The sequence below is a fragment of the Sitophilus oryzae genome, unplaced genomic scaffold (genome assembly GCF_002938485.1).
Source record: "Sitophilus oryzae breed Bouriz unplaced genomic scaffold, Soryzae_2.0 scaffold_771_pilon_pilon, whole genome shotgun sequence".
NCBI classification, from domain to species: Eukaryota; Metazoa; Arthropoda; class Insecta; order Coleoptera; family Curculionidae; genus Sitophilus; species Sitophilus oryzae.
Window position 1 is genome coordinate 217,583 of NW_022147386.1, and position 13,746 is coordinate 231,328.

The following is a 13,746-nucleotide window of genomic DNA, read 5'->3' on the forward strand; positions in this document are numbered from 1 at the left end:
AGTGACTATACAGGGTGCTACAAATTCGAAGTACGAGCATTGGTATCTCGGGAACCGTAAAGCCGGCATCCCACGACGCGGGACTTTCGTGTGTTTCGACGCGAGTCAACGAGCGTGGTTGTTTCCCACGGCGCGGCGTGTGGCGAGTGCAAATTTGCGCGCGACCGTCGACTGGACTTGTCAAGGTACATAGTAGTGAAAACAGTGCAGTGTATATTTGCTTGTGGCAGTGTGTAGACAACATCGTGAAGGGAAGAACAAATAATGAGATTGCAACAAAAACAGCGTATTGCTGCCTGTGCAGCAAGTTTTATTTTAATAAGTGTTGTTTATTTTTTTGAGTGATATCTCCTGCTACAATATTTTTCTGTGTTGAACATAATTTAAATAGAAATAGACATTATTTTTGTGGTTTGGGTCCTATGGATTCCAAATTGCTGGTTCTCCTTCGTAAAGTTCCAAAAATTCTATAACCAGTTCATTTGACCACTCCATTCTTCAAAAAATAAATAAATGAGAAACTTAATTTGCAAAAAATACACCTATCTCAACGATTATTCTGCGACGATATGAAGAACGATACTGAGACTGCAAAACATTTTTGATTTTTATTTAATACAAGCCTACGTGGGAATGGTAGGAAATGATTCAACAAGTTCAGACAAGTCAAGCCTGCGATGCTCGTTCAGTCTTTGACTTGTGCCACATTTACCGACAACTGACCGGAAGACCACGCCGAGCCGAGCCGCTCGTCGCATCGATGAGCGCTCTCATTCCCACGACGCGTGTGGCTCGCCAAATCGCGCGCCGAACTCGCCAAGTCCCGCGTCGTGGGATGCCGGCTTAAGAGATACGATGGTTAAATTGGGGCAAAGTTGCGCTTTGGGATGTTCACCAAGATGCCATCAAAAAAGTTTTAAAAATTTCAGGGATTGCTAAGTTTTTTTGAAAAAACGGATTTTTTTGAAAATCAATTTTACTTTTTCCTGTCCTTACTTTTTATAAAATCAAGAAACTAATTGCATATTCTCATAGCCACTTTATTAGGGCTATCTGATTGTATTTTTAGATTTTCAAATTAGCTTCTAATTTAGAGATACAGAGGCCAATTTATATTTTTTAAATGCGGACCTGCATTTTTTATTAAATAAAAAATGCAGGTAATAGATAGATAATCAAATTTTGATGTTTTGAAAGAACTGTCATCTGAGTACAATGATATGCCACACTTTTTTTGTTTTGTGTACCTTAAAAACAACAAAACTATTTAATTATTATTTAAAATAATTTCAAGTCGGACTCTGGTTTCTTAAATTATTTAATCTGATTATATTCATTGTAACAATAATGATCAGCGTTAATTAACTTCGAATAAGAAAAATAGAGCCAATTGGAAGATTCAAATAAATAATATCCAAGTCAGTTTTTTAAAGATATTATTTATTAACACTTTTAATGGTGCATTTGAAATCTCAGTGTGCGATAGCTCTAATAATATGCATAATATTAGTGTAGTTATTATAAATAAATCAACTTCTACAAACTAGTTTCTAATGCTCTAAATGTTCCTAAGGGTCCCCCCCCCCTCCTCCCTATTGCACAAATTTATTTTTCGTTTTTATTTATAGGTCTTTAACTTTCTTCTTATACTTTCAAATGCATTTTGTACTTTTTATTGCAAATGTTAGATGTATTGATTTTACTTTTACAAATGTAATTACAATTACACTCCCACCGCCCCGCGACACGTCCAGGAACCTCCAGGTTCCTGGATAACTAATTATACTGGTTATCCAGGACTGCTCTACCATTTCCTATCCATCTTTCGGGAAAATGATTTGATTGTTTATATTATATTATATTTTTATATTATTTATTTTATATTATTTTTTATATATTTATTGCATTTGATTTTATTTATTATTTATTTTAGGTATATTATTTTTGTTTATAACTTTATTGCATATGTTTTACTCCACGTCATTGTTAAGCTTGAAAGCTTATCCATATTGTAACGATGAATAGATTAAACATTAAAAAAAAACAGAGCCGGACTTAGGAAATTAGTTTAAATAAATTGTGTTCAAATGTCCGAAACAAAAAAAATATATTAAGTGTGGCATATCATTGCCCTCAGGAGACCGAGTTCTTTCAAAACCTGTAAGTAAAAAATGCAGGTCCGTATTTAAAAAAATTAAGTTGTCCTCTATATCTTACAAACTATCAGCAAATTTGAACAGATAGCCCTAATAAAGTGGCTATGAGAAGGTGTAATTAGTTTTTTGATTTTATAAAAATTAACAACAGGAAAAAATAAAATTGATTTTCAAAAAAAAAATCATTTTTCCAAAAAATTCAGCAATCCTTGAAATTTTTGAAACTTTTTTGATGACATCTTGGTGAACATTCCAAAGCGCAACTTTGCCCCAATTTAACCATGTTCGTATCTATTACGGTTACCGGGATACCAATGCTCGTACCTCGAATTTGTAGCACCCTGTATAATATACTAACGTGTGTAGTAAACTGATCATTTATGAAATTCACTTAGAATTAACTAATTATATATTTTTCTTACTTTTTTGTTTTTATTTACTACTTGTCAAAGATTAGATTAGCGACCGTAGAAAGACGCACATGAACGTATTTTTGGAAAAAAGTTCTTGGAAATTTTACTTTTTTCACTTCCTCTAAAATAGTAATATAATATTTTTATAGTTATTTTGAACTATGTTAGGGTTCCCAAGTTGAGCATCGGCGATTCCGGGACAATTATCTTTAAGCTTTTAAATAATTGAAACAAAACATTAAATATTAGAAAAAAAAATATATTATGTGTGTAGTACACACTTTTTTAGTTACCAGGTCCCGGCCAAGACAAAACTTTCTCCGGGACAAACTTTCTGATTTCTGGTTAATCCCGGCCAAACCGGGACGGTTGGGAACACTAAACTATGTATGTATATAAACTAAAACTATATTCTTTAACAATTATTCCAGATTCTTGTATAATAGTCATATTACGAATTATTTTTAAATAAGTTAAAAGTTCACTTTTTTTATCGAAGTTCTAAAGCTTGATTTTCATGCATCCGTTGTCCGACGATACGATGATACGATATTAATTTTATTGGTTGAATTTAAAGACTTCGATTGGTTAACCGTTTCTAACGAATTGAAGTCTTTAAAGTCAACCAATAAAATTAATATCGGACCATCGTATCAACGGATAACGGACGCATGAAAATCAAGCTGAAGTCTGTTAGTTTCATAAACTAACAGAGCTGAGAAAAAGGAAGAAACAGTCTTTGAGAAAAAATGTAAAGTATCTAGATTAAATAAAACAAACAAAATTCCGGTTTCCCAGGCAGTAGCGAAATATCTTCCTGTATCTATAATCTTTTTTGCCCGACACTTAAAAATCCATCAATTATCCCGATTAGGCCATTTAAAGCTAGTAAAAACCAGCCAGAGTCAAATACAAATAAAAAATAAGACCCAATAAATATCAAATTATCCCATTAACCCATATCGATAAGGTTTAATCAAGCCAACACATTCGGGGATATGAGCACTGTTAGAACTCAGAGTAAAAGAAAAACAAGGATATTTTATACTTTTTTAAAAATTGTGAGGGTTCATAACACAACAATAGACAAACTAAGAAATAAAGGTTACTGTACTAAACGAAGGTAGTAGAAAGTAGAAAAAATGCTAGAATTTTGCTACTTATTTATTAAAAAAGTTTATTAACGAAGATCGTAGATATTATTTTATAATTATAAATATAATAATAGCTCCCGTATATAGCGTTTAACGCCTTGGGAGTAGCAAGGTACAGCTTGCTATACTAGAGCTGTTCGGTATAGAACGAAGGTAATGTGACTAGCACTACGCTTCAACCGCCTATTATTACCTCAAGATTGTGAATCCCAAGTACTCATTTAAGGCTGAGTCGACCTAGGTACCCAAAATATTTTTATTTTAATAAAAATAGTGGGCTGATGCAATGCCGGGCGTGGGAATCGAACCGACACCTTCAGATTGGTAGACGAGAGCCTGTACCTCTACGCCACCGGGCACCTATTTTTTATTTTATAATTATAACGACTATAATACTACCATACTATCGAAAAAAACGGCGTCAAAGATGAGTGGACAGAGAAGGAATATTTTTTTTTGGAAATAGATATGTTTGTCTGGAAACGTTTTATCATTTTTTAATCTTTCTATAATTATTGTTAATTTTTTACAGTTTATGTCAAATTTATGTTTTTTTTTAATTTTATGTCAAGTTTTATGTCAATTTTTAGTAAATAACGTCTAGAGATTGACCTCGCCAAAATTATTATCGATGGTCATTCCCCAGCCGTCTTTTTTTCTTCTTAAGGTGCCGTGCAGGTTCCTGCCCCTGCGTAGGCGTTCATCTTTTTCTTCCTCATCAGAAGGTTCTATTAACTGGAGCGACTTGGAGTGCTTGGAAGTCCTGTAACGTTTTTAGTTCGTTACATGTATTTTTTATATATGATTTATATGATGTCTGGCGTATCGTCATCGGATTCCGTATCGTTCAGGCCTGATCATTTATTTGGCACGCTTAGCGTAATTTTTACTTCCCTAGTCGCCAACCCTGCTATCGTATCACTGTTCTGTGGAGGCGCACGCTGTCAAGATCCTTGTTATATGTAGAAGTTGTGGTAGAAGTGTCTAGTCCTAGCAGTCAACTTTTAAGCTTGACCAATCAGGTTGGTTAGCGTGGTTATTTGAAGGGTGTTAATTCATTTGTGTTAGTCAAAAACTCTAACGTGATTGGTCGAGCTTAATAGTTGCTTGCTAGGGCTAGACACAAGTGTTATATGTCAAGGCGCCTCTCTGCGTTTTAACCTCACTTTGTTTCTGGGCGGTTGCGGCACGGTTGCAAATCCTGCTTTTAGAAATGGTAATAATTTAAATCTTGCTGCAAAATCTGAATCAGCTGCCATTTCGAAGCAACAGGTAAAGATGAGATATTATCTTTATTAGATTCGTTATTATTATTGAATATTTTTAGGGTAGAGTTTTTGGATTGACCCACCTTAACTCGTATTTGTATTTTGCTGGCACATTGGTGTTCTTTTGCTTTTGTCCTCCAGAATGTTACATGGAAGAAAGGACAGTTTCTTTGTTTATTATTGAGCCCTCGGAAGTAATTCGAGGTAGGTTCATTTTGTTTATTAGACCTTGTTTGATTTTAAACAAGAGTTTCGTATTTTTAAGGTCTTATGGACGGACTGTGTCCAAGGTACGGGTAGTGTTCCCCTGTACCGTTATCTTATGGACGGACTGTGTCCAAGGTACGGGTGGTGTTCCCCTGTACCGTTATCTTATGGACGGACTGTGTCCAAGGTATGGGCAGGTGTCCCATATCTATGTATTGATTCCAAGGTTCGGGCATTATCCAAGGTCCTAGTAGTGTTCCAAGGTACGGGTAGTGTCCCCATATTGCCACAGTATGGATACAGCGTAAGCCCCATGCTGCTTCGCTCCCATATCTAAGCCTAGTCAGTAGCTACGGCTGTATTGATTCATGGTGTCCTCATTCTGGCTCCTTTTGTTGTTTTGGCCAACAGGATCGCCGACAGACAGTACAGAGATGCGAGACCACCTCACGCTGTTACTGCTTGAAGCAAGATTACATAAAGAACAGCTAAGTGTAGATTTAAGTTCTAGTTTTACATTTAACATTTAAAACATTTTCAGTCTTAAACAATAACGTACATCTTAAGTAATATCGTACAGACTATGTTTAGTGGTTAGATTGTTAAGAACATTCATGTCGATTTAATATTTAAAATATGATTTAGATCTTAGGTTTCATTACATTACGTCTTGTAATGGTATTACTTTCATAGATATTTAGTACAACTCTTAACACCATTTTTTTACATATAACCACTATATATTTATTAGAATTCTACAGTGTCATATACCAGCAAAGAACATCATGAAATATAGTCATTAGTTTTAAGTAATATACAACTGTGTTTTCTTTCTCTGTACATGCCTGGCGCCCAATATCTGTATTTTTTGTTTATTGTTATTGATTGGTTTTCTCTCTAGTGAAATACCTTATCCACGACTGCTCTCCGATGAAAAGCTGCCGTTCGCAGTGGTAATGTTTTATAAAAAACGCTACAGTCCTGTATGCCTGTCCAATGACGAATATTTTTCAGCCAGGATAGCTTCCTTCGGCCTATTCCCCTTTTGCCCCCCTCTATTTTACCCTGGAGAATCAGACGCTGAAAGTGAAAGTGAGTTCTCCACGTAGTATGTGTCCCAAATAGGCTATTTTCCTCTTCTTGATGATTTCGAAGAGTTCACGTTATTTTAGACCAGCTCTTCTGAGAATGTCTTCATTCCCCACACGGTCGACCCAGGGCGCCAGGGCACTCTTAGCATTCGTCGTAGGGTTCACATTTCGAAGGCTTCAATTCGGTTTATTGTTGCTACCTTCAGTGTCCATGCTTCCACACCATATAACAAAACGGACCAGACATAGCACTTCACCATTCTGTATCTAAGGCCGAAGTTCAAGTTCCTATCTGAAGGAAATCTTCGCAGTCTCAGAAAGGTAGATCTTGCTTGTTCGATCCCGCATTTGATCTCCTGATCTGGATCCCACGTTTCGTTAACCATGCATCCCAAATATTTAAATTGTGTGACCTACTTGATGACCTCTCCATTTAAGTAAATTCTGGTGTTCGGAATATTGTTTCTGCTAACAGCCATAAATTTACAGCCAGTTTAGACAGTTTAGACAGCTGCCTTTTAATAATTATTTTCGCCACTTTTATATTTAATGTTTTGGTTTCGGTTAACTCAATTTGATTTATCAACAACACAGTTGTATATTAACAAGATAAACTTGCATTTTTAAGTTTTTTTGTGCAAATGTTTTTACTTCATTCGAAAAAATGACACTCTGAATAGAATGACATGTCATATTTCAACTTTTGACATTTTCGCATATGGTATATTTGTAACAGACGGTTTATAACGACAAATTGACTCCAAGTGTGTGGTACCAAATTATTCGCAAAGATACGTTTTTTCTAAATATGCTAATGAGCCACCCTTGTTCCATTTCAAAAAACTAAAATATGATTATAAATACGATTTGGACATTTTTTAACCGACCAGGACAAGACACGAAAAACATTAGACGATCAAATTTATTTTTCCAAAAAATGTCTATATCTATGTGGCGGATTCATCTCTCCAAAAAAATCCTTTTCTCCAATTTTTTTGTATATTATATTTTTTTTTCTAAGGCTCCTTGATTAAAAATTAGTATTTTTAACACAGCCCACTCTAGATTGAAATTTAAAATACGAATTTTTTAAACAAAAATGTCAAATGTTGACATAATATGATATGTCATTCTATTTAGAGTGTCATTTTCTCTCGAATAGAGTAAAAATATACCGAGGGTGCCATTTAAAAATAAAAAGTTGTAGTCATTTCCGTTGAAACAGGAAGTGAGCAAAAACAGTTGGATACGTCAATCAGTTCTAATTTATGTCATATACTAACATATTAAATCTCTTTTTTTATCTAAAAAAATAAAAAGTTATAGGAGTGAGCCACTTTTGAGACGTACCCGGTATACGAGTATTTTTATCAAAGTAAGACAGAACTTCTGTGTGATCAAAAAAATAAAGTGCATGATTTGTTGAATATACAAAAAAAAATAAAAATAATCTTACACAAATTCGGTTCGCTCGGTATATTGTATTTAGGGTTTCTAATTTTCGGGACTGGGATTCCGTTTTGAACTCCTGGAATAAGAACCCATAATCCCAAGATCCCGTGATTGACTATCAGAATAAAAAAATTGATCTAAATAAATACAGCTAAAAATATGCAGCTAAAAGAAATACAGCTAAAATAGAACTAAAAGAAAGCAAAAGCTTTATTAAAATAGACAAAAAACAAAGTAGGTAATATTCATATTTAATAATAAAAAAAATCAATTCCTGTTGCAAAAAAATATAGCGAAGACGGAAATATAACTTGTAGATATTGACGTTCTGCTGAGTATTAATAAAATATGATCTTTGAAAGACTAAAGTGTATAATTTCGAATCATTTTAGATTGGGCATTTAAATTTTTCAAGATTTTCAGGATCCCGGGATTTAATATCGGGATTTCTGGAAACCGGGATCGCTCTTCGGAAACCCTAATTTTATCTAGATCAAATATATAATCTATGATCTAAGTACGATACATATGATAGTATACTAGTCTGTTAGTAAATAAAGATATTCATTTATTTCACACTATAAGATGACAGATAACGGCGAAATTAGAGAAGAAAGTGTTCTTCTAGTATAATTAAACTGAATATTATAGAATAACAGAATCATTATTTATCGCTCTGAGGCACAAGTGTGTCATGTTTCCGACAAAGGGCGTGAAACAAATTGCTTTTCTGTGTTATTATCTTTTATCTTTGTCGTACTTACTTTGGCTGGATATTTTCCCAATCGTTTTTCTTTCTTCGGGGGCGTGTTTTGGACAGTGGATTTCTGGCCCGCACACAGGGCGATAAACACTACCAGCACCGTCGTGGTCCTGCAACAGATTACGTATTAGTACGGAGCTTAATGCTAATGGTTATCGTACATGTCACAGGGTGTAGTTTATTTGTTAGGATATCGACAACTCCAAAGATAATTGAAGTTACAAGTAGCAAAAAATCTACAGTATGTGCCCTAGTAGTCTTTACAAGACGATTTTTAGTATTGAAAATACTTCTGGCCGCGTTTATATGGGACCCATCTTTGAAAAAACGACATGCTAGAGCCGCATGGGTTCGATAACCTGCCTGTCAACACGTCGATAGTTTAGCCGGCGTTATAGGAATATGGAAAAGGGAAGGTCGTTCGAAGGCCGAAATGAGGTATAGGTCGTAAATAAAATGAACCATAATGTTAAAATACGCTTCGAAGTGTTAAAAGTGTTGAAAATTGATTAAAATCTGTTAGGTTTAAGATATTGGTGAGTACTTTTTGAGTTTTAAGTCAAGTATGTAGGTGAGAAAAATGTGATTTATTCGATTGTATAAGCCGTGAAGCTAATAGGGTGTCTGTTATATTTCATGAATAGGTATTTCATTTTATTTTGTTCGTAACTGTGGGTCTTGTAAGCTCACACTGTATTCGTAAACAATAAGGTATTATCCTTATTATGGTACTTACGCTTAATTTTATATGTATGTATATAATTTTGTATTCTCTGTTTAAGGTATTTGTACACAATTTTTTTATATATTTCTTAATTATCATATTATTTAACAGTATCAAAAGTAATGTTGCCTCCCATTTTTATACAGGGCGGTAAAGTTTTCAGGAAAATCATTTTTTTTTATAATAACACTGATACTATTTTAAATATCTTTATAAAATTTAGTACACGTCTTCCATGTATCAAGATGTATTTTTTCATATACAAACAGTTCTGTAATTTTTATTTCAGTTACGTCCTTACGGGATTGGGTTAGTTAATTAAATTTGATTTCTTGATTTTTTTGAGTTTTATAGCGAAGTGCTGTAGACTCTAAATCGATACATATGATAATATTCTTTTTTCTCCGAAATTATGGAATTGTCTAGTTGTAAAATTTATTGATTTTAGTATACTTTAGCTGTTATTAATATAAGTTAAAAAGACGCTAAATTCTTTATTGCATTTTTTAATTGATTAGCAATTTCTTTAATTTTATCCAGTGTGTAAGCCGCCAATGCACATGTCATATTTTGCACCCATAGCTCATATTTGTATTTTACCACATTTTAAATTTATATGTATGCATGTATGTTATTTTTGATCGTAATATAATATTTGCTAAACATTCTATCACGTTTTATGTATTTGTATATTATTTTTTATATCTCCCGTAATTTTCACATTATTTTACAGTCGACATCAAAAATAATGTTGCCTCTGCACTTTGACGTAATATACGTATAAGTATTTGTTAAAACAATACTCGCCTATTTTATAAACAAAATTACTTGAAAAAAAGATACTTATTTGGCTTATTTAGGTATATCCACTAATTTACTTGCACTTCGAAGTAAAATTAATTTTCGAAATACAAGACGTTTTTGAAAATGAAAATATCTAAGCACCTCTCGTATCCCAACGATCTCATAACTTATCGAAAAGGTAAAAACTAATGGTCGTGTAAATTTTGAACCTATTGAATTATGCTAGAACTGCTTTTCCCTTGTAAATTATAACATTTAAAACTTAATTATTTTTTTTTAAATTTCATTATCTCTTGGATGGTCTATTTGATCATTATCAATTTGTTGTTCTCCTTTGTGGCTTTATAAAAATAATATTTTTACGTATTTTTACTTTTAAATTATAATTGACAACGACAAATCATAGGCTATGCTAGTCTTTGCAGTATAACTTAATTCAAAATTGGTCGCAAATTTCCTTAATTAACCAAGCATAAGTCGTAATACAGATTATATCAGTGTAGGAGTAATCAGATCGGAAGTCATAAGTTGAATTGGATATAAAATGCAAATATAATATATAAATATAAAATCCAATAGTTCACGTGATGACTCGAATCAAGTGGTTTGTGGTTACCTTTTAAAAAATGGCGGATAAGCGAAACGGTTCATCGTTCACTAACTGAATCTTCGTTAAAAAAAATTTTAAATACTACAGAAGATGAAAAAAAAGCTAGAAAACTTAAATTAAACGTCGAACGTTGTCGAGCCTATAGAAATCACAAGAAAATTGCTAAAGTTTTATCAGTAACTACAATCGGTACTTCTTTTTCGACCTTGGAAGATTTTGAAGGACCATCAGAGACAACAGGAAATATAAATCAGGAAGGTAAGTAATAATACCTAATATGAATATGGTTAATAAATATTACCGTGACTTACCACTGGTGTATGTACGGATATGGAAAACGTCTCGGAGAGCCAAGATATGAAGAAATGATTTTCATAAGAAATAAGAAGTTTCTTATTCGCAGCATTTCAAAAATATTTTATGACAGGCCTCTGGCCAGGCACATATGTCAAAGATGTTAAAATTGAGGGGCTTAGAATCCTAATCCGGCGTCCGTTTGCCGTTCATCGTTCCGTCAAACCAGTAAAATTGAAATATTCTCTGTCATTTTTGAAATAAACCAATAAAACTGGTTAAAAACAACAAGAGACTACGCATGACGGATTTATATTTAAACCCATCCCTAGGTAACTGAAAAAATATTGGAAACTTTTTTTAGTAAAATAAATAGATTGGTATGGGATGTCATCTGCTTTTCTTGTCATCGTCTGTCTTACCTGAGAAAAAAAACAGAGTATACATGTATACATCGATAATCTAATCAAACTGGTAGTTTCGACCTTTAAACCGATATTAATTATTATTACGTTTACTTTCTTATTTTTCAGAATTAATATTAAAAAATTATAGGTACCTACCGTTAAAATCAGACATTTTGTTTCAGATTTATATTTAATTAATAAAGTCCAATGCAAGAAACAACATAATGAAACCACCATCACTAAGTGTCAAGATTTTATATTTATGGTTATTACTTTAGAAAAATAATAAAAACTTTTTGTGACCAAATTTTATTTTTTACATTAATCAAATTTATTTTATTAATGTAATGTAATTAATGTAATTTATGCAATTTATTTTAAAATGTAATTAATGTAATTTATTTTTGCTGCTTACCGCCACAACCTTACATTGCATGGTTTCTGTAACCAAGAAATAAATATCACAGTTCAGTAGTAAACATTATAAGGGTGACCGTAAGGTATCGAATAAGTTCATTTAAAATTAAGGGGTGTGTAAAAAAAAAGTTTTTTTCTTCGACAACCGCCGACTTGTGTCTGGTATTTTCAATACGCCTATGATGGTTGCGCATGTTGCAAAATCTGTGAATTTTTTTATTAACATTTTAAGAAAATACATTGTTTATAACAATTTTTGCTTGTACTAAAACGGTTAATCCCTTTTATACTTTTCAATTTTCCATGCCCTTTTAGAGAAGAATAAAAAACATTATATAAAACTGCGCTTAAATTTTTTCTAAACAATATCTTAATACAAGCAGCATATTATTTATACCGAGCGCGTCTCGAAAGTGGCTCACCCCTATAACTTTTTTTATTTTATTATATAAAAAAACGCTATTTGGTATGTTAGTATATGCATGAATTAGGATTGATTGATGTATTCAATTGTTTTTGGTTACTTCTTGTTTCACCGGAAATAACTACAACTTTTGATTTTTAAATAACACCCTCGGTATTTTTTTTACTTTATTCCATGGAAAATTACATTCTGAATAGAATGACGTATTATATGTCAATTTTTGACCTTTTCGCTTTAAATAATAACTAATTTTTAATCAAGTAGCATATTGGATAAATAGATTTGATCGTCCAATGTTTTTTGCGTCTTGCCCTGGCCAGTTAAAAGATGCCCATTAAGTATTTTTAATCATATTATCTCATTTTCTTTAAATGACACTAGGGTGGCTCATTGGCATATTTAGAAAAATCATTTTTTTACGAATAATTTGGTTTGGTAAATATTAAATTCTCTGTCCTGGCCGGTCAAACCATACTCAAATCGTTTTTTAGTAATTTCTAAATTTCCTCAAATGGTGTGGCTCATTAGCATATTTGGAAAAAGCATTCTTTTACGAATAATTCGGTACCATACACTTGGAATTTCGAGTCAGTTTGTCGTTATGAACCGTATGTTACAATTTCAAATAAACCCTATGCGAAAATGTCAAAAGTTGACGTATGATATGTCATTCTATTCGGAGTGTCATTTTGTATCCAATAAAATAGAAATATATCAAAGGTGCCATTTAAAAATCAGAAGTTGCAGTCATTTCCAGTGAAACAGGAAGTTACCAAAAACAAATGAATACGTAAGTTAATCCTAAATTATGTCATATACTATCGGACATGAGCATAAGATCGGATATGAGCAAGAATCGATTAAGACACTTCTTTTAACAAATCAATCTAAATCTCTCTTATTCTCTAAAATACTATCCTTCCTAACTCTCAATCGTAAACAATAATTAAGAAAAGAAAACACTGACTTTTTCGGTCACCGGCTCATTTCCATTCATTATTAACTTTCGTCAGGGGCGTTATACTAGATATTGACTAACTGTAAACATGATTGATCACCGCCGATGACTGCATTATACTTTTTTAAATAATTAATCCGCATTTCTCTACTGACACCTCCATAGGCGTTCGTCGCACATCAAGATCACAATTATTAAGGTAAGTCAATCGGTACGAGTCACCTCTTATCAGACGTTTGATTTTAGAATTTTATAAAGAATTAAAAAAAAGTTCGGAAATACTTTTATATTTTTGAATATTTGATTAATTTTTATGTTAAAGGGCGGTCCACACGTAACAACTCGTCGTAAGATTTGTTTGCGACAACAAATTTAGAACTGCACTAAGACGGAAAAATGTGTTGAAAGTTTGAGCTCCGTTGCATAGATTTCGGTGGTTTGCACAGACAAGTCATGTGGACGCTCTCGTATCCAGTATGACTCCTAGTTGTAGGGGGCGCTACCTACATATTTTTTCACTATTTTGATAACCAATAACTTTTCGTCGATACCTGTATTACACTACTGAATGAAAAAAATGTACATATCTGCGGTATTTTACGTA

The 13,746-nt window shown here is 32.9% G+C and overlaps 1 protein-coding gene across 1 annotated transcript in view; it reads right to left on the reverse strand.

Annotated features, from left to right (window-relative positions):
* Window positions 1–13,746, reverse strand: part of LOC115888504 (thrombospondin type-1 domain-containing protein 4-like) — a 194,842-nt gene that overhangs the window by 176,000 nt on the left and 5,096 nt on the right. Inside the window, exon 2 of the mRNA XM_030908253.1 lies at window positions 8,506–8,614. Within this exon, the coding sequence (XP_030764113.1) occupies window positions 8,506–8,614 (109 nt within the window). The remainder of the gene's footprint in view (window positions 1–8,505; window positions 8,615–13,746) is intronic.